General features: G+C 47.6%; 2 protein-coding genes across 2 annotated transcripts in view; one reads left to right on the top strand and one right to left on the bottom strand.

Moving 5' to 3' along the window:
* Positions 1 to 3,078: 3,078 nt before the first annotated feature.
* RASL11B (RAS like family 11 member B) lies at positions 3,079 to 8,098 on the top strand. Its single transcript, XM_082390700.1, has 4 exons — positions 3,079 to 3,938; positions 4,550 to 4,606; positions 5,771 to 5,847; positions 6,632 to 8,098. The coding sequence occupies exons 1-4, from the start codon at positions 3,155 to 3,157 to the stop codon at positions 7,100 to 7,102; spliced, it is 1,389 nt and encodes a 462-aa protein (XP_082246826.1). The 5' UTR covers positions 3,079 to 3,154; the 3' UTR covers positions 7,103 to 8,098.
* A 7,614-nt stretch (positions 8,099 to 15,712) lies between these two features.
* The window catches only part of SCFD2 (sec1 family domain containing 2), a 394,904-nt gene continuing 386,751 nt past the window's right edge, over positions 15,713 to 23,865 (bottom strand). The window contains exon 9 of the mRNA XM_082390562.1: positions 15,713 to 16,075. Coding sequence (XP_082246688.1) covers positions 15,983 to 16,075 — 93 coding nt within the window. The 3' untranslated portion in view covers positions 15,713 to 15,982. The remainder of the gene's footprint in view (positions 16,076 to 23,865) is intronic.

The following is a 23,865-nucleotide window of genomic DNA, read 5'->3' as shown; positions in this document are numbered from 1 at the left end:
CTCTGCCTGTCAACTTTGCTTTCCTGTGGGTTGGCTTCATTCTGAGGCAGACTTCCCCACATGGTGGCAGGATGTTTACCTGGAGCTCCAGGCTCACTTTCTACCAGCTGATTAACATCAGTGCAAATGAAGCACCCCTTCCCCCAGCAAAACTCTCAGGGAGATATTTCACTCGCCCAGCCCTGAATGAATCCCTGAGGCTTATTGGTATCTACTCTTGCAGTTAGGGATTGGTATCTCCCCATTGCCATCATCAGAGCAACATGAGAATGGAGCAGGGGAGGTTTCCAAAGGAAAATTGAGGTGCTCTCACTAAAGAATGGAAAAGGATCTGAGCAAGCGACATCAGTAAATACTCCCTGTGCCAGACTGTAGGAAAACAGTTCAAAAAAAGCAGAGAGGGGTGTCAATACAGAGTACATAAAAGCAACGAAAACAGTGGTCTTGAACAGTGGTCTCAAAGCAATCAGTTGAAAAAGAATCTCATTATACTTTTATAATTGAAAATTAAATGTAAGGTAGGGCCCAAACTCTCCTTTTTTGGGCCCCTATGTTCTTTGGGATGCTGGAAAAGTGTGGAGGAAATGGTGGGTTCACACTCACCTTCCTTTCCATTTCTAGTGTTTTAGGTTAACCAGAGGTGGGTGCTGAGAGAGAGAGAGAACAGTTTAACCACTATAGCATGGCATCACAGGAGACCATCTCATTGTGAACATCCTGGATATTTTCTGTGTTACTTATCCTTTTCAGATTTTGGCTGTGTCTTTTATAGGATATATGACCTTGAAGGAGTTTTTAAGCAAGACTTTGTTTCCTCATTTATAAAATGGAAGGGTGGTGAATTACAGATGGCCACAAATTCTTTGACATTACTCCCCTCTAAAGATGGGATCTATGCCCCTTGCCCTTTAATCTGGGTGGGCTCTGGGACTGACCATCAGAATATAGCTGAAGTGATGCTGTGCCAGTTTCCATGCTCTGGCCTTAAGAGATTGACAGCTTCCACTTCCTTTCTTAGAATACTCCTTCTAAGGGAAGCCACCTGCCATGCTGTGAGGGGACCTGAGCTAACCAAAGTGGGAGGCAGGCAGAGAGAGATGCTGGCCAGTCCCAGCTGTTCCAGCCATTCCAGCTGAAATGCAGACATGTCACTGAAGAAGGCATCTTGGACATCCAAAGCAGCAACAGAAAACTGCAACAGGAAGTAATGATGACATCCACCTCTTAGGAAGAGGTAAAAGGTAAAAGGAGATTTTTGTTTGCTAAATCCCTAGCCCACAGCCTGAAATAAAACAAGCCTTCAATGTATATCAGTTCTCCTGCCCCTTCCCCTTCCTTTTTATTAATTCTATGAATTTCTGAGAAGGGGTAACTCTCAGTGTCATCCACTGAGGCAGAGTGGCATGGAGGCGGGCTATTTGCTAGATGTTTGGAATTTGAAGAGCTTTTCTCCATCTTTCTCTTCTTTCTTTCTTTTCTGTGTTCTTTAAAGCACAGCCAGATCTCTTAGACCTAAAATAAGAATACCAAATTCAGCCTTTGTGTTTCAGACAGAAGAATCACAGGCTTGGTACAGGCTCATGGTACTGAAAATCAAGCCCCAGAAGCTAAAATGATTCAAAGCAAAATTCCCCTTGACAACTTTCGTCATGTCTCTGTGTGTGGTGTGTGTGTGTAAAAAGCAGTTAAACAAAAACTTTAGACTACATAATTATTTTACCACATAAGCATGACAGAATTACAGGCTTTTTTTCCTGGGGGAGGGGCGTTGAAAAGTACATGGTTACCTGTAATTATAGTCTTGCTAAGTTTGATTTTATGGCAAAAAACATGGTGCATTTTTGCAATTTTTATGAAGAGCAAAATTCAAGTTTGATTTAAACCATGCAGAAAAACATAGTGCATTTTGGATATACGCTTTTCCCTTCTGACTCAAATGGCTGAATTTCTTTCATTCCTGTGATCTCCCCAGAAGTCAGCCTTTTCTTGCATTTTTTGTTAAGGTTGTGCATCTTGCTAATTATGTTGCCCATCCTAGAAGACTTGCTGCCGAGCCATTTGAGATTACTCTCCTATTTCGTCCTTGAATTCCTGCAAACATCTAAACCGTGATAGGCCCGAGGGTTCATCTCAACGTCTGAAGTGGGTCTGCATCATAAATTCTGTCAAATACATGGTCAATTAAGTCAAGGTTGCAAGGGGGAGTCAAACTAGATGCCTGACATGTGTAGATAAGGGAATTGGTTTACTTTTACGTTTCAACCTTTAATGTGGGTGTGGACCCAGTGCCACAGTGTTTGCTGTCATTTGCCTTTAGGATAAAAGCCTCTGGAACATTTGGGGGCCCACCAGGTTAGGAGGGTGGGAAGGAGAGGGGGTGAGATGGAGGGGATGGGGAGGTGGTCAGCTTGAGTGTCTGGTGACATTTTACAGCAGTTCCAGCCACAGAATGTTGCTTGGATGGGGAATTCAGCCTACCATTGAAGATGCCTTTCCGCGGTGAGAAAGTAAGGGGCTGGAGCTTGGGATTTTATGAGCGCAAATTGGCATCAAGTCACTTAACTAAACATGTCATTCCTCATAACCAGAGACTAAGTGCAGACCCTTTCTGATACCCGCCTCTGATACTAGTCAGTATCCAGAGACAGCTGGGGTAACTGTTTCTTTCCTTTTCACAGCTCTTGGAGGAGGAGTGAGTGCGTGTGAGGCGCTATAAAGCTTGTTCTATAATTACTTCTAGATTTGCCTCTGGGTTTGCTGTACATGCACCCGACCGTATGTGTGTTCACGTGAGCTTGTCAGAGGTTGAGTGATCCGCCACCCTGCCAACGAGAGCTAGAGCAAAATGGGTGACTTTATTTTTCCCCAAAGTTAAAGTCACATTTCAGGGGAGTGGGTACGGGGGTCTTTGTTACTGATTGCCACCGTAGCCAAATCTATGATCCGGGATGCCACTCCGGATGCACCCGAGTCAGTGCAATCACGCCCCAAATTAAGGAGACAGGCACGAAACCGGGCAGCCGGACGGGCGACCCGAGAGCTCACACCCTCGAGGCCCCGGCCTCCCGGGCGCAGGTTCCCTGAGGGTGGGTGGAGCTGGGCCGACCGGTCAGTTGGCTGCGGGGAGTAGGCGGACGGGTGCAGATGCCTGGGAATGCTAATGGGGGGCCGAGGCCGCGCTCTTCGGGGACGGCAGGCAGACAGGCCAAGAGGCATCCCCCACAGCCGCCCCCAGACCGAGCCCCGCTTCCCGGAACCGAGGCGCCCCCAACCCCGCAGCACAGCATGTGCCCCGTCCCGGCGCAGCGGGACCCCGGCCCGTGCCCAGCGCCGCCCTCCCCGGCGCCGCCCTCCCGGGCGGCCCCCATTGGCTGCGCCGTCGGCTCCGGCCCACCCGTTGCCTCCTGTTGCCGGCTGCCCCATTTTCTCCGAGCCTCACGGGGCCCCGCACTGGCTCCGGGCGACCCCAGGGGCGTGGCGCGCGCGGAGCGGCGCCGGGGGCGGGGCCTCGCGCAGGGCGCCCAGGGATTGGCCGCGGGAAGCAAGGGGTGGGGCCGGCCCCGGAGAAAACAGCGCGCGCGCAGCCCTGCTGCAGTCCCAGCCTGGAACCCGAGCCAGCCGGAGTCTCCCGCCGCGCCCGCTCCGGGGCTTTTTTTCTTTTTCTTTCCTTCTTTCTTTCTTTTTTTTAATACCGCGGAGCCCCCTGCCCGGTCCCCGAGCCCGCTCCTGCGCAGCGCGAGCCTCTTTCTGTCTCGCAGGTCCCGTCCCGCGCGGTGAAGCCCCTGCCGAAGCGGTGATGCGCCTCATTCAGAACATGTGCACTATCGCCGAGTACCCCGCCCCGGGCAGCGTAGCCGCCGCCGATTGCTGCCTGGGGGCGGCAGGCCGCCGCCTGGTCAAGATCGCAGTGGTGGGCGCCAGTGGCGTGGGCAAGACAGGTGAGTCTTAGCGCTCCGGCGAGAACCCGCTTACCTCCGGGGCTGGAGTTGGGCGGCCCCCACTGAGAGTTGCGGTTAAACGAGGCGTGGGGGAGAGGTGGGAGCTGCAGCCGGATCGCCCACCCTCTCCTACTGATCCGCTGCCCCTCGGGAGGGACCTCAGCCATCTTCGTTTCCACCCGCCTCCTTCATCAGATGAGGGAAACAAACTGCTGATGGCCAGACGACCCTCTACACCACCGACACAACTGCGATTCGAATTTTGGGGTTCTTGAGCCTCTGGCAGTCCCTGGCACAGAAAGGGGAGTTAGTGAACGTAACCTCTCCTGGAGATCTTTAAGGTTAGGAAAGACATTTGTCTGCGGGAAGGCTTAGGTGTGGCTCAGCCGGGCTCCGAGGATGGTGGTGGACCAAATGACCCATCCAGCTGGACAGAGCCATAATTCACGACGCCTTCCAGCCCCCTCCCCGTCGCTGCAGGGTAGGAATTTCACGTGGTGGTCGGCTGGCTTTCTCTGAGAGTTGCTTTTTAGGTTGGGGGAGGGGTGGAGACCAACCTAACTTATTGTGCCAAGGTTAACTCTCTTTCCCTTCTCTTTTCTGACCTGCAGCTCTGGTGGTCCGGTTCCTCACCAAACGATTCATCGGTGACTATGAAAGAAATGCAGGTGAGGAATGTATTTGAGGAAAATGCTGTCAGCTTGCACCAGTACTGCTGTTCCCATTTTTTTTTTTTTTTCGGTGTCTACCAGGCAGGTTCCTTCAGAGTGACAGTCTGAGCACTGGGATCCTGCCACTTCCAACTTTCCTTGCCCCTGTCCCGTGCCCCCCCCTTCCCATAACTGCCATCTGGCCTCATTCCATTCCAAGCCCATTCATCATTTTATCAAGTGCCTGAAAGTATTCCCCTTGGTATGTTTTAACTATAGGGACCCCAGTTGGAAGCACCCTTTGTACTCAAGAGCCTCTCCCTTCAAAACACTCCTGCAAAAGTCATAAAAAAAAAAAAAAAGATGGCCAGCTCCACCCCCTACCCCTCACCCTCTCTGCTGGCTGCCTTTCAGAGGTGACCTTTTAAAGCAAAGGCCAAAGGAGAGCAGTTGTAAACCTTAAGTTCTCTTTTCTTAACAAAGAAAAATAACTAAATGGTAAAATTTTAGGAGGAGAGTTCCTGAATAAATGATAGAACACTTTTTCAATCCCTATGATTAAGAATATCCACTGGGGAGGCTTAAGGGCTTTCTACCTATGCTCTGTTAGCAAATTGCTTAATTCCTTAGACCATATGAAGTACCTACTGGGGATTATTTGAAACACACTATATAAACCATCCCAAGATAAGGCATGGCAGCCTTGTGCTTTGATGTAGAGTCGGCTATGTTATGTTACACTTATATTCCAACTGATAATGTTGGCTGTGAATTTACTAACAATATTTGCCCACCAAACCATTATATCTAATAGTTAGAATATAAATTTATGCCAAAGAGCGATAAGTACTAAAATAAAACAAATTCCACACATGCTGAACAAGAAAAATTTTTTTCAAGGAAATTCTCTAAACATGGAATTTTTGTTTAAAATTCGACAACTAAGTTTCCAAAGATGTACAAGCTTTGTCCTAGTTTTAATAAACCTGCTAATACGGGGTTAAAATTGCAGTTGTTTAAAAAAAAAAATCTGAAATAAGCCCATTAAACAGAATAAACTACAGCATATTTTTGTGCATTGGTTCAGGTTATAATTCCTAAGTTAAAAAAATATCCCACAATGTTTTAAAAGTTGTTCAAGAAGGAAGGACATCTTTTTTTTTTTAAATTTTGCCTTTATAGGTAATCTCTATACCAGACAAGTCCAAATAGAAGGTGAAACCCTGGCTATTCAGGTTCAAGACACTCCAGGTATTCAGGTGAGTATCTGAGATATGTGACTAGATCAAAGGGGAGTATGCTTGGCCGTGGAATTGTTCGATTGCTTTCAAAGTACCTCATGCTGAAGGAGGAGAGAGACTTGGGGAGTCAAGTCTAGGCTTTTATATGTTGTTTGACACTTCAGTTGTATCTGGCTGTTGGTCAGTCTTAGCCTGGCTTAATTTGGGAGACTTGGCTAAGGGGCAGAAATCTTCTCTTAGGAGGATTCTACCCAGCAGGAAAGATCAAACCAAACACACTTGGATTTGGCAAAATGCCCTTGCTATGGTTAAAAAGGTCAGTTTTTACATTTGTGTTTTTGGCATTAGAAATCAAACATCTAGGTATAGTCTCCAAACACTTGGAATCATTTTTATATGGTGGAAAGTTACGCTATAGACAAAGAGCCATGCGTGTGTGTGTGTGTGTGTGTAGTTTTTTTTTTTTCCCTCTTGAACTGGGCAGTTATCCAGGTTTAAATGCTTCCAGCTCCTATCTTTACTTCCCCAGACTTACTGTCTAGCCAGTTAATTTCCCATTTTATGCAACTACAAAGTCTCTCTGCATGGAGTTCTCTGCAGGTCAATTTTCCACTCGAGTGTGGTGAGCCGCTCTGTTATTTATTCCAGCTCCGTGCAGCTGGATCAACATATTGTCGAGAAAGCTGAAGTGTGGGGGGGATAGAACTTGTTTACGGCCTGCAACCTGGTGTTCCCGCTAAGGGCTTTCTGAATTCTCTCTCCGGCCCTCACCCTTCACCTTGCCGTCATCCCTCTTTTTCAGGTCCACGAGAACGGCCTGAGCTGCACCGAGCAGCTGAATAGATGCATCCGCTGGGCAGACGCCGTGGTGATCGTCTTCTCTATCACCGACTACAAGAGCTACGAACTCACCGGCCCGCTCCACCAGCACGTGCAGCAGCTGCACCCGGGCACTCGGCTGCCCGTGGTCGTCGTGGCCAACAAGGCCGACCTGCTGCACATCAAGCAGGTGGACCCTCAGCTCGGACTGCAGCTGGCCAGCATGCTGGGCTGCTCCTTCTACGAGGTGTCCGTCAGCGAGAACGACAACGACGTCTACAACGCTTTCCACGTGCTGTGCAAGGAAGTGAGTCACAAACAGCAGCCCAGTGGCACGCCGGAGAAGCGACGGACCTCCCTCATCCCCAGGCCCAAGTCCCCCAACATGCAGGACCTGAAGAGGAGGTTCAAGCAAGCCCTCTCTGCCAAAGTCAGGACTGTCACCTCTGTCTGAAGCCGAGCTGCTCAAGGGGGTTTGGTCTTCCCGGGAAGAGGCCCGAGGTTCTGCAGGAGCGTTGGATGCTGGCAGTTATTCACGGTTCCAGGAAGGGCTGGAGCGGAGGGGCCAGGAGGGCCCATGGGACTGCTGCAGACGAGGAAGCGTTGTCCTGAGCAGGGGGACAGAACTGATGCAGCTTGAACGAGCCCACTGCCACCCTCCGAATATGTGAAATGTCCTCCATGTCTTTTCCTCTGGAGTGGGGACAGGGCACGATCGCTGGGGATTTTGTTAACTACCTTGTAAATGACAGTCAGTTGTAATTTCAGCCAATATATTGATGTGATTTACATTGGGAATGAAAGAATGGATTAAGCATTCACAGGCTTTCCTCTTTTTTTTTTTTCTTCTTTCTTTCTTTTCCTCCTCCCAAGAGGAAGAATTGCTTTTCTTACATGAGTATATGTGTCTCTGGAATACGCTTCCTTATAGAATGCCCTTCTAACCTGAAGGATACCTAGATTTCTTTTTTTTTAAAGAACAAGGAGAAAATACTACCCCCACCCCACTAAAAAGGGTGGAGTTCATGGGCCGAATGTTATATATACAGACATGTGTAAGGTTATGGGCCTGCATCCTCCTGACATGGGGTGAGTGTGCTGAGTTGGGTACGTGTTGATTGGTTGAGAACACAAACTCTTCAGCCCCAGACTTGGAGTAATTGTGAGACTGTATAATTTTTTTTTTTTTTTAATCGTTGCATCAGGTACAGAAAAACAAAGTGTGTCCATTTATTTTGGTCTGATTTGTGTTAACACAGCAATGATGCTGGGTTGTTTCTAGACCTGGCCGAGTTGTGGCTTAACTACGGAAACACTATCTTACAGCGAATGAACAGATGCAGGGGTGACCGCCAAATCTCCTACACAGATGCACTTTAAAAAGCCACTCATGCTTTGGCTTAAACTGTAATTAATTTATTTTATGTACAATAAAGCTCATTTTAAAAGAGCAGACGTCTGACTTGGTCTTAATTGTGAAACGTTCACCTTCTGTCCTTCAGACAAAGTATTACTCAGCACCTTGTACTTCTTGGGCACGTCGAGTCGGGCATGATACCTTCCTAGGGTGAGCACTTAAGTCTCACAACAAACCACTGAAGTGCATTCTACTCTTATCCCCATTTTACAGATGAGGAAACAGGCTTGAAAACAAGTTAAATAACTTGTCAAAGGCCCCGGCCTGCGAGAGTTGTAAATTGTAATTTGCTGCTTTCTAGTCAAGAGTATAGCACATCTCCTATTCATTTCCTTCCTGATCCTCCAGGTAAACCTAAGACAAATGTCTGGCCCTATGTTTTATGTTGATAAGAGATCGCTTGGCTAAGCCGTGAAGATCATGCTTCTACACAAGACCACTGTTTCTCCATACGTGCTCTATTCGGCAAACCTTCCTTGGGTATGCTGCTTTCAGAAAGTGCACTTTGTTCTCCTTTTGTAGAAGCTCATAGCAGTTGATCCGGGGCTGTTCAGGAACCCCTCCCATGTAGCACCTGCCCCAGGTGATGTGCTAAAACTGCCAGGCCTCTCATCTTCCATCCGAGCCTGGGAGACCTTTCGTACAAGCTAAGTGAGTCACCACGTTTATGGGCAAATAGTCACACCTGATATTTGTCTGTGTAGTGCTTTCACATACCTGATCTCATTTAACCCTCAGGATAAACCAGTGGGGAGGGCAGGGGAGGTAATACGACCATTTTACAGATAAGAAAAACAGGCTCTGAGTTTCAAGTGATGTCCTCAAGTTCACACAAAGGGCATGAATCAATGTCTTCTAACTATATTCAATGTTCTTAGTCCTTTATAATATTTCATATATGGGCCACTGCCACATATAGGGGGCCTTGGGACCAAGAGAAGCAGCCATAATGAATAGTTGAGGGCCTACTATGGAACGGTACCAGATTTTCAAATCGGTTTTCCCACAGGGTAAATGTCCTGCCTGCTCTTGACGGGGCTTCTGGTGATGTCCCAAACCTTCCTTAAATGGAGAGCAATTCTCTACACTTCAGGCCTAACCGAACCTCTGAGAAGGTGTTAGGGGCAGGGAGGGAACAGCGCTCACATGAGATTCTAAAAACGTCTCATTTCAAAGGCAGTGAGACAAGGATCTCTGACTAGGATCTGCTCACGTTTGTTTTTATTCATTCTATGTGGCTATATTAGTAATGTCCAGTGAGTGAGAGGTTCATCTTTATATACTTACCAATGGTCTTCTACCCATGTTCTGGAATTAAAGAAGATGAATTTTCCCGGGGGCTTTATTTTGCAAAGGTCCTGAGCGGCACCGGACGTCCTCTGTTTATGAGAGGCGCCCTGCTTCCTCCCTCTCCTTTCCACCTGCTCCAAGAGTCTGCAGACCTTACAGCAGGCCTCTCTTCCTCCTTTGTGAGCTGCCCTTCTTGACTTCCTGGCACTTCCCCGTTGCCCCTCACATCCCCACAGCACTGGACTTGGTCTCTTACATTTCATTTTAGAAATTCGGGTTGAAAGGGTCTCAGGGCTCCAGTCTACCCTGGGGATAAAGTGGTTTGTTGGAGGCCACTCTGGGAGAGAGAGATTGACTCCCGGCTGGAAACCACCCAAGTCCCAGTTCTGTCCACTGTCTCAGGCTGACTTGACTATTTATAGTTCTAGAATACACCATGTTTTCTTCTCATGAATTTAGCTTCATATTTCATTACCTTTGTTCAACCCTTTCATTATACTCTGAATCCCTCTTTGGTTTTAACTTCTGATCTATAATCATGTGGCACTGAGAAATGGCCTTCTCCCACCTGGGTAGGGGATGGCTTCCTGTGCCACCTGGGTAGGGGAAGGGCGGGGTGTGTGTGCGCAGGAGAATGGAGAAAGGAATCAGAATTTACCGAGCATTTACAGTGTGCCCAGATTATAATCCATTTCCTTTAATCTTCTGAAGAATCCTGCAAGGAAGGTAATAATTCCACCTCCAGTTTAAAGATGAGGAAACGGAGGCTCAGAGAGATGAAAGCTGGGGTCACACAGGCAGTAACACTCACTGTTTCTAGTGACTGAAAACCTCTGTGCCAGGCACTGTAGCGGGTACTTGAAATAACTCCCATTCTCCACACCAACCCCACAATCCATTTTCAGTCCCTGCTACAGATGCGGAGAAGGGAGGTTCAGAAGAATGAGCTCCTAAGTGGCAGCTTCAGACCCAGGACTCCACCACGTCTGCCTGATGCCACGGCCTAGACGCCGGGCAGCCGGCCCTCCGCTTCCCAGCCCCGGCTCCTCTCAGCAAAGCCCCCAGCGCACGGAGCGCTCCTCTCCTCTGCTTGCAGACGCGGGCCCTCCCTGCCCCGGCCCGTGGTCCCTGTCGGGCTTCCCTCCACCTCCCTGTTGCTAGCCCGGGCTCGTGGCCCCGCCTAGCTGCCGTGGCCACATCTGCTCTTGCTATCAGCCTGCCGCTCGCTGGCCTCCAGTCCCAGCTCAGTAATAAAGACGTCCAGGCTGGGGCGGGGGCCAGCACAGCCCACAGCCCGTCTGCCTCAGCACCGGATCCCTGTCTGTCGAGATGTCTGGCTTTCGAGCTTCCTCCCGGCCGCAAATCAAAACCATCCGAACACTCTGCAGCGGGCCTGGCGCTGCGCCGGGGACCACGACGGCTCCCTGTCAGCGCCCGGCCACCGTGCTGCCCTGAGCCCCAGGTTCGAGAGCTGCGGCCCTGCCTACAGTGAGCCCCTCGCTCTGGTGAAGAGCGGGATTCCGACATTCATGTTACACCCTGCGAGGGAGAAAGCAGATGTGCTTTCCGGACAAACGCACAAGCCTGTGGGCAAATCCCTCAGGAGCGAGCAGTTGGGGAACTCCAGGTCTGCACCAGCGGGGGACAGGCTGCCCCACCAAGCCTGGGCCGGTAAATCAAGACAGGGCGCTCGGAAGTGGCCCCGGGGAATGACAGGGCTTTATTTGTCACCATAAATAACCCAGGAGAACTGGTGTTTTCTGCACTCCCTTCGGAGTCTAAACGGAGAAACTTCCAGAAAGTTCTTATTGTCCTCATTACTCTCCTAATTCGGTGAGAAGAGAACAGGATCAGGGTTATGGCCGATTGTGGCAAAGACCCCGACAAGCATCCCCCACGCCTCCGCTCTCAAATACCCGCCGTCGTCTGGTTTTGTCTTTTCAAATAGAGGTGGAGTTTCTCTTAATGTTTCCTGGGCAGCAATGGCAGACGATATTTGTAATCCTGGCTTATTTGTTGCTGGGATTCTGTTTCTGGTAACCGGGGGTTAATAAATAATAGTAGTCTTGGGGTGAGCCTGATGGAAGTCTTTGTCGTTGGGTAACGCTGTAATGGAGGGGTCTGGGGTCGACGGAGCCATATCCATAGGTCCCAGCCCTCTGGGGACAACCCTTGGCTGCCGCACCTCCAAACACCTGCCGTGCGCGCTATGTTTGCCAGGAAGCAGACTCCAGAAGGAGGGTTTACAAAAGTGGAAGTTAATCGCTAAGGAGTATTTACACCTCTATAATTGTGTCTGTGAAGAGTGGCTGATGAGATCCTTGGCAGAAGGGTTGCATCTGTCTGTGCTTGTTTTGGCTCTGGCCAGCCAGGGTTTAGGTGGTGAACACCCAGACCCAGGCGGAGAGAGGAGGAACCACAATAAACACCCAGCTCGGCCTTTTAAGCCACCTTCAGGTGGCTGACATCTGGCGGGGGGGGCACTCCCTTTAGAACTGGCGCATTTGGATGAGGCTGAAGTGGTTCAGTCGGGGTGTCAGTCTCAGAGTCCACATAACCACTCTGTGGCCAACCTTAGGGATGGAGAAAGTTCCATCAGGGACAGGGCTCCGCGTGGGCCATCATTAGACATTAACCGCCAGTAATGGTGATTCTTCTGTGCTCTTAGCCAGCTTGCCACGTGCCATGTTCTAAATGCTTTCCACGTATTAACTCTTTTAATTCTCACAACAACTCAACGTGGTGTGTCCTATCATTGTCCAATTCATAGTCACCTGAGACCAGGAGAAGTGAACCATTGTGCGGAGGAGGCGGGATTGGAACCCAATGCCATGGGATGGGGCTCCAGGCGCTGCTCCTGGCCTCTGGGCTGTATCATCCTGGAAGTAGGTGGGACCAGGGTATTATTCCTCCTCTGTTTTCTCATCTCCTTGTGGACCCCAGGAATGCTTCCAGATTTTCTCTTCATTTGACATTATCCACCTTTTGAGACTTTATCATTTTGTGGGGTGAGTTCCTTGGTGTCCTCAGCAGTGAAAACCCACATTCCTTGGTGTCCCGTGCAGGCTGTGTTAGGGATGGCGTCCCCCTACAGCAGCCCTCTCATGAGGTAGGTACCACTCATTATTATCAGGATTTACAGATGGAGGCACTAGGGCTTGGAGAGGTACACACTGCTGGGAGTGGCAGAGCTGAGACTTAAACCCAGACAAAACTATGGAGCTCTGTTCTAACCACTGCTCCTTCATAGGACACCAAGAGCACGATCGTTTCTCCCTCACCCCCTCCTCTCCCGGGCAGTGAGCCCAAGAAGAAGGCAATGCCAGAGAGGTTTCGGGAAGCTCCGCCCAGGGGCTCGATGTGCTACTTCCAGAGTCCCCTCTCTTTTCTTACCTGGTGAAGGCTCTTTGCAGGATTTACACCAAGTCGTGCCTCCTACCTTCTTATTCAAACCAAATTCTGATCCCCACCATCTTCTTTCAGCTCACATTTCCTCCAAAGCCTTCCACTACCTGATCGTCTGCCTAGCTCAATTCCTCCAACCAGCGACCACAGAGATGGAAAAAGACGATTATAAACTAAACTTTTGATGTTCCCCCCATCACTCAGAGACTGCTTTGGACCATATTTAATCTAGTACTGAGAGCATTTTCAGGACACAGTAACTGCTGAATGATAATATTTACAATCAGAAACTTCCTCTGTTTATCATTTCAGATGAGAAGCTTTTGAATATTCTTTTATAAAAGAGAAAATTAACTTGTAAAAATACATTCAAGGCACAGAAGTAAAACACAAATACATGTCTACTGTGAAACATATTCAAATGACACAAATATACTGAGAGCGAGATGTTCCCTTTTCTTAGTCCTCCTATAATATGCTGCTTCCCAGAGGGAACCACTTGTTGGCAGTTTGGTTTTTGTACTTCCCGCAAGTTTCCTTTGCATATAGACATATGGTTTAAAACTTAACCTCGGGAATTACCTGGCGGTCCGGTGGTTAGGACTCTGGGCTTCCACTGATGAGGGCCCGGGTTCCGTCCCTGGTTGGGGATCTAAGATCCTGCAAGCCATGGGGCAAGGCCAAAAAACAAACACCAAAAAAACAAAACACTGATCCTTGAGCAGATCCTCACACAGGGCCCGAATGTCAGGAGAAGCACCAGCTGCTCGTTCTGTGAGAGCCATGGAGTCCGGGATGCGCCTCTCTCCTTCCCCATATCATGGCCAGAACCTCTCGGAGTGCCTGGCACATACCGCTGGATAGTGGGGAATGAAGGAATGATTGAACGAATGAATGAATGCAGATTGGAGACACACAACAGGTTACTTCTTTTTTTTTTTAATTTATTTATTTTATTTTTGGCTGTATTGGGTCTTCGTTGCTGTGCACGGGCTTTCTCTAGTTGCGGCGAGCGGGGGCTACTCTTCGTTGCGGTGTGCGGGCTTCTCATTGCAGTGGCTTCTCTTGTTGCGGAGCACGGGCTCTAGGCACGCGGGCCTGATTCAGTAATTGTAGCACATGGGCTCAGTAGTTGTGGCTCGCGGGTTCTAGAGCGCAGGCTCAATAGTTGTGGCGCACAGGCTTAGTTGCTCCACGGCATGTGGGATCTTCCTGGACCAGGGCTCGAACCCGTGTCCCCTGCATTGGCAGGCGGATTCTCAACCACTATGCCACCAGGTAAGCCCCCAGGTTACTTCTTTATTTTTAGAAAAGAGTGATCTTTGCTTTAATGATCATCTCTTTGGGGCTATTTGCCATTTTCTTCCTTATTCAAATTCAAACTTTCAAGTGAGTGGAATGGAAGAAGCATCCGAGGTCTCCAGTATTTCAGCACCGTGAACGAACTGGTGTTAGGTGGAAAACGTACTTGGACAAAATAAAGAACGTTGGTGTCTAGAAAACCTGCTTCAATGACATCTCAAAATGATTTCCAACTTCACAGTTTTCTCATAACACTGTTTTGTAGAGAACTAAAAGCAGAGGCACGTGAGTGTTTTGGTTTACATTTTATTTCCTCTGTTTAATCCACACTAGCCACTATTTTGCAGCTTTATCTCTTTATTACAAACTTCTTTTAGAGATGTTAGAAATTTCCATGAACTATACACCTACAAATGTGTGGGTTCCAAGCAGTTCATTTTTGCTGGAGTTCTTATATAATTTCCCTCTGTCAGTCTAGGTTTTTCTGTTATGGCTAGAAGGAAGAGTTAGACTCACAGAAAAGAAAGCTTTATACTTCTATAGAAATGTGAAATCACAAAAGTCACAGGGGGTGAGGTTCCAACCTAGACTCCCTGGACTAGATATCTTTATTGGGGCCTTCCTTGGGGAGGAGAGGAAACCTTTTACAGGCAGGCACAGCCCTCCAATCAACCTCTCTCCCACTCCTGTTCCAAGCAGGCTGGCAGCCCTGACCAGTAAGCAAACTGGAACAATGCAGCCCTTTGTACAGGCAGGCGATTTACAACACAGGCAGACAATCAGCACTGCCCTAGCCGCTACCCCTCCCTTCTGGCCTTTTCAGAAATGTCTCAGATCAAGAGAGAAACAAAGCCTCAGATCCTATTTGCAGCATTCCCTCCTCAGCTATATAATCTTAAAAACCAAACTTTCCTCACACTCATGATTCTAAAGCATGGGTAACCTCTCCTTGAGCAACTGCAGATCAGACGTCTTGTAATCTACCAATACTCACCAACAGGCACTCATTTAGAATGAATGAACTTGCAGGTGGAATCAGAAAGTTCACAGAGAAAGAGTTAAGGATAAAGGGGAATTATCGTGAATTAGGCCAGCTGAAAGGCAGTTTGATGCCTTTAGAAAAAATGAAATTTTTTTTTTTTTTTTTTTTTTTAAGAATCTCAGCAATGCCAACAAAGTACTTCACCGTGTGGGCATCAAGATCCTTTGGGCAAAGCAACCTAAGTGTCCATCGACAGATGAATGGATAAAGAAGATGTGCCACATATATACAATGGAATATTACTCAGCCATGAAAAGAAACGAAATTGAGTTATTTGTAGTGAGGTGGATGGACCTAGAGTCTGTCATACAGAGTGAAGTAAGTCAGAAAGAGAAAAACAAATACCGTATGCTAACACACATATATGGAATCTAAAAAAAAAAAAAAATGGTTCTAAAGAACCTAGGGGCAGGACAGGAATAAAGATGCAGACGTAGAGAATGGACTTGAGGACACGGGGAGGGGGAAGGGGAAGCTGGGACGAAGTGAGAGAGTGGCATGGACATATATACACTACCAAATGTAAAATAGATAGCTAGGGGGAAGCAGCCGCATAGCACAGGGGGACCAGCTCAGTGCTTTGTGACCACCTAGAGCGGTGGGATAGGGAGGGTGGGAGGGAGACGCAAGAGGGAGGGGATATGGGGATATATGCCTACATATAGCTGATTCACTTTGTGATACAGCAGAAACTAACACACCATTGTAAAGCAATTATACTCCAATAAAGATGTTAAAAAAAAAGATCCTTTGGGCATAATTCAGTCATACCCACGATTAGTAACAGGGACGCTGCTTTGGGAGGCATATCTTGGATGGGGACAGATAATAGTATTGGGATTTCCAGCTCGGGTAGGTCTCCTCTTCTCAGCAGATGCTCAGAAGCCAAGGTCTGGATGCAGCCGGTCAGTTGTGAATAACAGTTCAGGGATGTTAGTTGGCTTCAGGAGTCGCGTGGACAGCACGATTACCTAACAACGGGAGGGGCAAACACACCGCAGACAATTAGGAGAGCCAATCCCAGCTTATTAGATCATGAGAAATAAAATGCAACACATTTCTTTGGGGGAAGGCATGGAGTAGGTACTGTGGAGAAAAAGGCAGAAGGCGGCAGCTTGAATGCCACCGGATGCTAGCGTCCTGGGTGTAAGGAAGGGCGCTCAGGCTGGGAAGGATGGCCGGCGGGACGGTGGGCTGCGTCTGCTGAGCCTTTAACCAGTGCGCACTGAGCAGGGCTGAGCCCAGCCATCACCTTGCTGCTGAATTGAACTTGACCAGACCGTTGCTTTGTGATCCAGTAATGTGACCTCAACAGAGAGGTCTCTTCCTCTTCTACGGAGCCTTTGCTCCTTCAGGGAAAGAGAGGAGGCACACTCAAGAGCTGGCTGTTGCTGTGGGTGATAATGATGATGGCTGTATTAATTTCTTCGTACCCAAAACTTCAATAACAGAAAGTTATTGTCTTGCACTTCTGGAGGCCAGAAGTCCAAGAGCAAGGTGTTGGCAGGGTTGGTTGCTTCTAAGGGTTGTGAGGGAGAATCTTCCCTCTTAAGCTCCCTTATGTCTTCACGTTGTCTTCCCTCTACGTGTGTCTGTCTCTGTGTCCACATTTCCCCTTTGATAAGGACACAGTCATATAGGATTAGAGCTCACCCTAATGACCTCATCTTAATTTGATCATCTGCAAAACCTATTTCCAAATAAGGCCACATTCACAGGTACTAGGGGTTCAGACTTTAACATCTTTTGGGAGGGACACAATTCGACCCATAACAATGATGATAATAATGATGATATCTGCTAATATTTATTAGTTCTCACGGTGGGCCAGGCACTGAGGATGATCTCATTTAATATCCATTTAATCTTCATAACAACCCTATGACGTAGGTACATATATTATTCCTATTTTGCAGATAAGGAAAATAAAGTTCAGAAAGGTTAAGCAACTTGTCCAAGGACACACAGGAAGCAGGAGCAGTTGAGTCAGGGTTCCAACCCAGGCAGGCTGGCTTCAGCGTCCAGGTGTCTGTGTGGTCACTCCTCTGGCGTCAGGGGCTCTGGGAAGGCCGCTGACTCCCCTAGTCCACACGGACCTTTGGGCCTCTTTGGCCTGTCATCGTGATGTCCCTTCCCGCTTCCCTGAGACTGGGCCGTTCTTCTGGGGCAGATTTCCCTCTGCAGCACTGGGAGAGCTCGTTCCCCAGGGCTGGGCCGGGGCAGTGATGCGCTCTGTCAGGCTGGTGAGGTTTTGCCCAGGCAGGGGTTGTACACCCAGTAGATAAGGAGGTGACTATGGGAAGTGGGAAGGAGGTATGAGCCAGATGCCAGAGCCCAGCCCCTGAGCGGGGCGGGGGTCACAGGTCGGCAGCAGGCCTGGCTTCAAGGGGCCACACCGCCTGGCCAGGCCTCTTGCGGGGAAGCAAGTTGGCACTCACACCTCACTCTCTACCCCTCCCACCCCGCAAAGCTATCCCAGGTGGAACCAAACCAAAGAATTAACCAACTCACTGGCCAAAACCAGAGCCTACGCTCCAATGTGGAGGAAAAGCAGAGGGAGGGGAGGAGAGAAGGAAGCATTTTATAATTTCCTTGTGCTTGTTGTTGTTAAAGAAATGAGGTTATTAAAAAGTTTTCTGTTTAAAACAAAAATTAATCTTTGAAAGCAGTGATGTTACTATTTTTTGAAAGAGAATTATCCTTGAAAATATATGGCTAATGTCAGCCAAGTCTTATTTTTGGCAGAAAAAAATACACTGCAATCTGTGCTCACATTTTTCCTAGAAAGCCATGTGATGAGAGTTTGAGGAGAGATAGTGAATATTAGCATCCCCTTATCACACGGTGTAGATACCATGCGAATATGTGGCTCTGGAGAGAGAGGAGAGGGTCTCTACTCACTCCTCGGGGTCTTCTGGGCCAAGTCCAACAGATGGTTGAGAATGGCAGTGCCCAGACCAGCACGCTCACCAGATGCTAGTAGAGCCCAGCTCCACCGCTGATGGGCTACATGCCCTGGGGAAGGTCACTTCACCTGCGGCCTCACTCTATCCTTCCCAGAAGAAAAACAACAGCCCCGAGCTTGTGGCATCGTGGCAAGGATTACATAAGGCCACGTGCGTAGAGCACGTGAGGTGCTCAGCAATTCTGAGCTGCTATTTTATTGTGTTTTGTGATTGGGTCATAGGCCTCCTTTTGAATCGTATGAAAGCTAAGAACTCTCTAGAAAAATATGCATATGTGTACACACAAGATTCTGAATATAGTTTTAGGGGAGGTTTAGGCGGATAACTAGGATTCATAGACCACAAGTTAAGAAACCCTTATTCAGATATTTTTAAAAATGCACACATAAAGACAAAAACCCTTTGCACAAGAATAGACTCTTGAGAGGTAGGAGAGGCCAGGGAAGCTAATGGCCACAGCCCCTCCCCTGCCCTCCTGCTCGCCAGGCTCCACCACCACTGCCAGCCCCTGGGGTCCTTAGTGCCAATGCCAAGACGCTGAATTCCTCTCTGGCTGAGGTGAGGGCAAGTGTAATGGCTAGAGTGAGTCCCACAGGATGGTTAAGACTTATTAACAGGGTTGAGGAACTTGGAGGGGAAAGGCTGTAGACTCGGTTGATGTGGACATTTCTAGAGCAGTGATAACTAAGCTAAAAGAATCTGTCACTCTCAGGCCGTGTGCTGGGTTTTCAGTCATGGTTGACAGTGACTATGGGTTCAGTCACCTCCACTGAGCTGGAACCAAGGACCAGGACCCTCACATCTAGACAAATGGGTATTTAGACAGTATCAGGGCTAAACCAGAGGGTGTCTGGGGCATGCCCTGTGGAGGGCTAAAAAGAAGCAGATGGAAAACAAAGGCAGCCTGTGAAGTAACTGAGGGGGGTCTTTGAGGAGGGGAGGAAAGGAGGAAGCTGAGACCAAGGACGCTCGCTAGATAGTACAGTCATTAAGAGCACAGCCTTAGGAGTGTCCAATTTGAGCTGGGCCCCAGCTGGCCACCTGCCAGACGATGGACCCTGGAGAACTTGCTTAATCACTCTGAGCCTCAAGTCCTCATCTATAAAGTGGGAATAATGATATCCACCTCACACGATTATCATGAGGATCAAGTGTGAACATATATATAAAATACTTAGCACAATGACAGGCTCTGGAGGGGCTTTAAATGGTACCTGCTATCATCGTCTTCATTATCATCACCATCTTCACTATTCTCATCCTCTGCTGCATTCCCTCTATTCAGCTCACAGCAGTCATTGGGGTGGATTCAGAGGAGACAAACGTGCCAGAGCCATCTTCCCCAAGTGTAAATCTGATTGTATTTACTCATAGGTTTAAAATCCTGACTGCCTTCTCTCCACCATTTATAAGCCTGACCCACTGCTGTGGAATAGAATAAAGAAAGAAGAATGAAAGAAATAAGGACGGCCTAAGAGACCTCTGGGACAACATAAAATGTACCAACATTCATATTATAGGGGTCTCAGAAGGAAAAGAGAGAAAGGGCCTGAGAAAATATTTGAAGAGATAATAGCCGAAAACTTCCCTAACTTGGGAAAGGAAACATTCTCAAGTCCAGGAAGCACAGAGAGAGTCCCATACAGGATAAATCCAAGGAGGCACACACCAAGACACATATTAATCAAACTGACAAAAATTAAAGACAAAGAGAAAATATTAAAAGCAACAAGGGAAAAGCAACAAATAACATACAAGGGAATCCCCATAAGATTATCAGCTGATTTTTCAGCAGAAACTCTGCAGGCTAGAAGGGAGTGGCAGTATATATTTCAAGTGATAAAAGGGAAGAACGTACAACCAAGAATACTCTACGTAGCAAGGCTCTCATTCAGACTGGATGGGGAAATCAAAAGCTTTACAGACAAGCAAAAGCTAAGAGAAATCAGCACTATCAGACCAGCTTTGTAACAAATGCTAGAGGAACTTCTCTAGAAGGAAAAGAAAAGGCCACAACTAGAAAAAGGAAAATTACGAATGGGAAAGCTCACGAGTAAAGGCAAACATACAGTAAAGGTAGGAAGTCATCCAGACACAAAAATGATATCAAAATGCAGGATATTGGAAATGCATTTGAAATGAAGAGACCAGCAACTTAAAACAATCTTGTATGTATATAGACTGCTATATCAAAACCTCATGGTAACCGCAAACCAAAAATCTGTAAGTCCAACCGTCTTAGGGAGCATTCTAGAACTTTAGAGACTGATGGCTGCTCAGCATTCCACACCCCACCCCCTGGCCACCACACACCCCTCACCACTGGTTCCACATTCCAGCCACCCTAAATGATTTGCAGTTTCACAAATGGCACTTTGGGGATGCTTCTTCATCTGGAACGAGAGTTCCCAACTCTTTGCCTGAAGTCCTCTTAATCATCCATCAATAATCCACTCAGGCATCACCACCTCCCAGAAGCCTTCCCAGACCACCCCTCTCTGAAGACTGAGGATGTTCCCATGGCTGTTGGTATCACATTGTATTCCTTGTTTCTTTGTTGTGTGCTGGCACAGTGCCTGATACCTAGCAGGTCCTCGATATAGTGAGTTAGCCAGTGACTGATTCAATGAATGAACAAAAACAAGACTAGGAAGGAGGCAGTGAGTTTAGCCAGCAGGAAGTTTTTCACACCAGGGGGCTCTGGTATCTCAAATAGCTCTGCGTAAATTTGTTTCAAATCAATTCAGCTGAAAACCCACTTGTCTAAAATTCTGATTTTGAAGAACAAGCAGGATCACACCACTAACATTTCCCTTATAGTATAATAGCTGATGGTCCTTAAGCATTTTCACATCTTAGGCATCTTTTGTTCTTCAGAACACTTTTGAGCATTTCCTGTTTTTGAGCCTATTCAACGAAAAGCATTTCTGCCTTATTTGACTGAAATAGTCCTTAAAATTATAAAAAGTTAGCTAAATGGGGGGAAACGGCACTCAAAAATGAAAAAGAAAATGCTTAAAGCAATCTGAAATTGGCCTGTCGGATATGAAATTTAAATTTTATAAACATAGTCATCAAATGTGTGATATGAGGCAAATTAAGCACTAGAGTTCCTTTCGGAGGATTGGCTTTTTCCCAGGCAACCAAGTGCACTGATGAAAATTTCCATCGGGGAGGCAAGGGCGAAGGACACCAGGGTGCCTCTGAACCAAGCCCCTAAAAAGCTGCCTCTGGGGCTCCACACAGGCTCTCTACTCCAGCTGAAGGAGGGGCATCTTGTCTCTGTGCTCAGCCCACCCTGGCTCCTGCAAGAGTGACCCAGCCTGCTAGCTTTCTCTCCACCTTCCGCTTCTCCGGGCCATAACTTGTAGGTGCCAGCATCGTCCTCTTCCATTTCTGCTGAACAGGGGGAAGCCGGCAACCCAGGATTTAGACTCCATATCCCTCTGGTTTCTAACATTGTGAAGTGAAAGGAGAGGGGGGGTAAAAATAGTTTTTCTCTATTTTTCTTTTGACCTTGGGAGATGCTTCCCAGTAAAAGCGACTAATACGCACAGATACCAACACGCATATTCATCCAGCTGATGAACTGGTTTTGGAGCACATGTCAGATTCAAGGCACCACGCACTCCCATTAGCACAGGTGCTGCACGTATACACGCACGTACACACGTGTGTTAAACATAAAATGTTTGTATCGTTAAACCAGTGGGACAGTGGATTAATTAAACAGACATGACGAGTTTTCTGGAAAACTCACTGCCTTCTCATTGCCTGAGGGGTGAGTGTGGTGTGCTTAGGCTCTCCTAAGGAACCCGATGAGATTTCAGATGCCTCCTCACTTTTGTCCCTCCTGATGGTTGTTTAAAAAGAAGTCGCTTTGTTATACAGCAGAAACTAACACACCATTGTAAAGCAATTATACTCCAATAAAGATGTTAAAATAAAAAAAAAAAAGAAGTCCCTTGAGGGAAAACAACAACAAGAACAAAAACCTTCCATTGCAAATGACTTCAGCGTTTTTTATGAGGATTGCTACAAATATCAAAGACACAGGAAGTGCGTAGGAATGAAGGGTAATGTTAAGAGGAACAATATGAACATGTGTAATGCCATCTAATATTTCAAATTATAAGGCCCTAAGCTAACTCAGGTAAAAAGAAAAATTGTGAATCTCACTGACATTTTCCTTAGAGTAAGAAACTTCAGAACAAATTAAATGTAGACCAAAAAAAAAAAAGGAAGTCGCTTGACACTTCTCTTTGGGGCTTCAAATTTTAGAATAACCTGGAGCCAAGGTTTACAGCCAGGATTTAGGTATCCTTGAACCTCCACAGTTGTGCAAAATTGTATGCGTATGAGCATATTTCTGGGTCTAATTTTTTTTTTCTTTTACATTCTCACTAAATGTTCAGCTCCAGAAATGTAGACGCACATGGAAGTGTGGCTGGGCAACGTGCACTAGCCCATGAAGAGCTGTGATGGCAGGGTCGGCTTGGTCACTTGGTCTTCCTCTGTTTCCTGAGCTGGCCTTTCTCTGTATTTTGTGGAAGGGTCCCTCCCTGTTACTTTCCTCCCACAATTGCAGGCTTCTGCTGGCCTCTTGGCCACGACCCAGCTACAGGGTTCAGCCTGCAGAGCTGTCTGGAATGAGAGAGGTCGGTGCTGAATACATGCACCCCAGACCAGGGCAAGCCTGCAAAGTCTCCTGCTCATGGCTGTGGCTGTTTGCAGTGGGGTTGAGAGGTTGCCTCTTTGATCCTTTTTTTTTGTAGTCAGGAAAGAGGGCCTTCTCCAGCTGCCCACTTTCTCTCAGCATGTTTACCAAGAACCACAGATGGAGAGTGGAGAAAACACCCCATTTTAGAGTATAACAACCATCCTCTAGGACTAGCAGGTATCAATGTGGTTTCTGGACTCCACTGTTTCATGCTATCCTTACCATTTTTTGTAAAACAGAGTTCATTTCTGGATGTGCCTTAAGTGACTTCTATCAGCAGTTTCCTTTGAAGAGCAGATCCCCGAATGCCTTGCAAATCTCAGCTCACCAGCCTTCTCCTCCAGGGGAAGCCGGTGCCCTCTGAAGGAACCTCTTGCCTCCAAGCCCCCAGGTATTCCCATCACAGCACCTGCCTATGTTCCCGGAACACTCATGTCTAGCTGGAGCTTCCGTGTTTAATGTCAGTCAATCACTTACTATTAGAATGTAAGTTCCATGAAAGCAGGAATGAGTCTGGCTTGGTCACCGCTCTATCCTCAGCACAAAGAACAGTGCTTGGCACAGAGTAGATGCTCAATAAATGTTTACTGGATAATCAACTAATCCAGTTTAAGAGACTGTAAGTTCCTGTACCTGGGTCCAAAAAGCACCCATGTTGATATACAGTAGGTATGGATCATAGCAATTGACACAAAAGACAGAGTGGTTTTAGTTGTCCATAATCCCAGAATCAATAACAGGTTGGTGTGTCTCCAGAAAAGCTGCTTTTATCTTATGCTTCAATAATGCAAGTACAGTTTCTAATATTCAATATGCAATGAATAATCATGACAGCTGGTGCCAGATCCTGTTTGAGGGATTAAAGTAAGTGCAAAGTCCTGAGGCTGGAGGGGAGCAGGCCAGCAGAAGGGTGGTAGGAAAAGAAGGCCCAGCGGCAGGGAGGGGCCGTGGTAGGAGGAGGAGGTGGCCCCAGTGCCTCTGCACTGATCAGCCCGTGGCAAGGGCGCTCAGCTGTAAGTGAGCATGAGAGGGAGAGACCTGGGGGCCCAGGAGAGCCGCCAGGGAGCTGAGGCAC

The sequence above is a fragment of the Balaenoptera borealis genome (assembly GCF_965194805.1).
Source record: "Balaenoptera borealis genome assembly, chromosome: 4".
In the NCBI taxonomy this organism is placed as follows: Eukaryota; Metazoa; Chordata; class Mammalia; order Artiodactyla; family Balaenopteridae; genus Balaenoptera; species Balaenoptera borealis.
Note: the sequence above shows the minus strand (reverse complement) of the source record. Positions and strands in the feature narration are given on the sequence as shown.

Coding starts and splice junctions, on each gene's coding strand:
- RASL11B (XM_082390700.1), top strand. CDS start 3,155: ATGCTAATGGGGGGCCGAGGCCGCGCTCTTCGGGGACGGCAGGCAGAC. Junction 4,607..5,770: donor TGACTATGAAAGAAATGCAG/GTGAGGAATGTA, acceptor TTGCCTTTATAG/GTAATCTCTATACCAGACAA. Junction 5,848..6,631: donor AAGACACTCCAGGTATTCAG/GTGAGTATCTGA, acceptor CCTCTTTTTCAG/GTCCACGAGAACGGCCTGAG.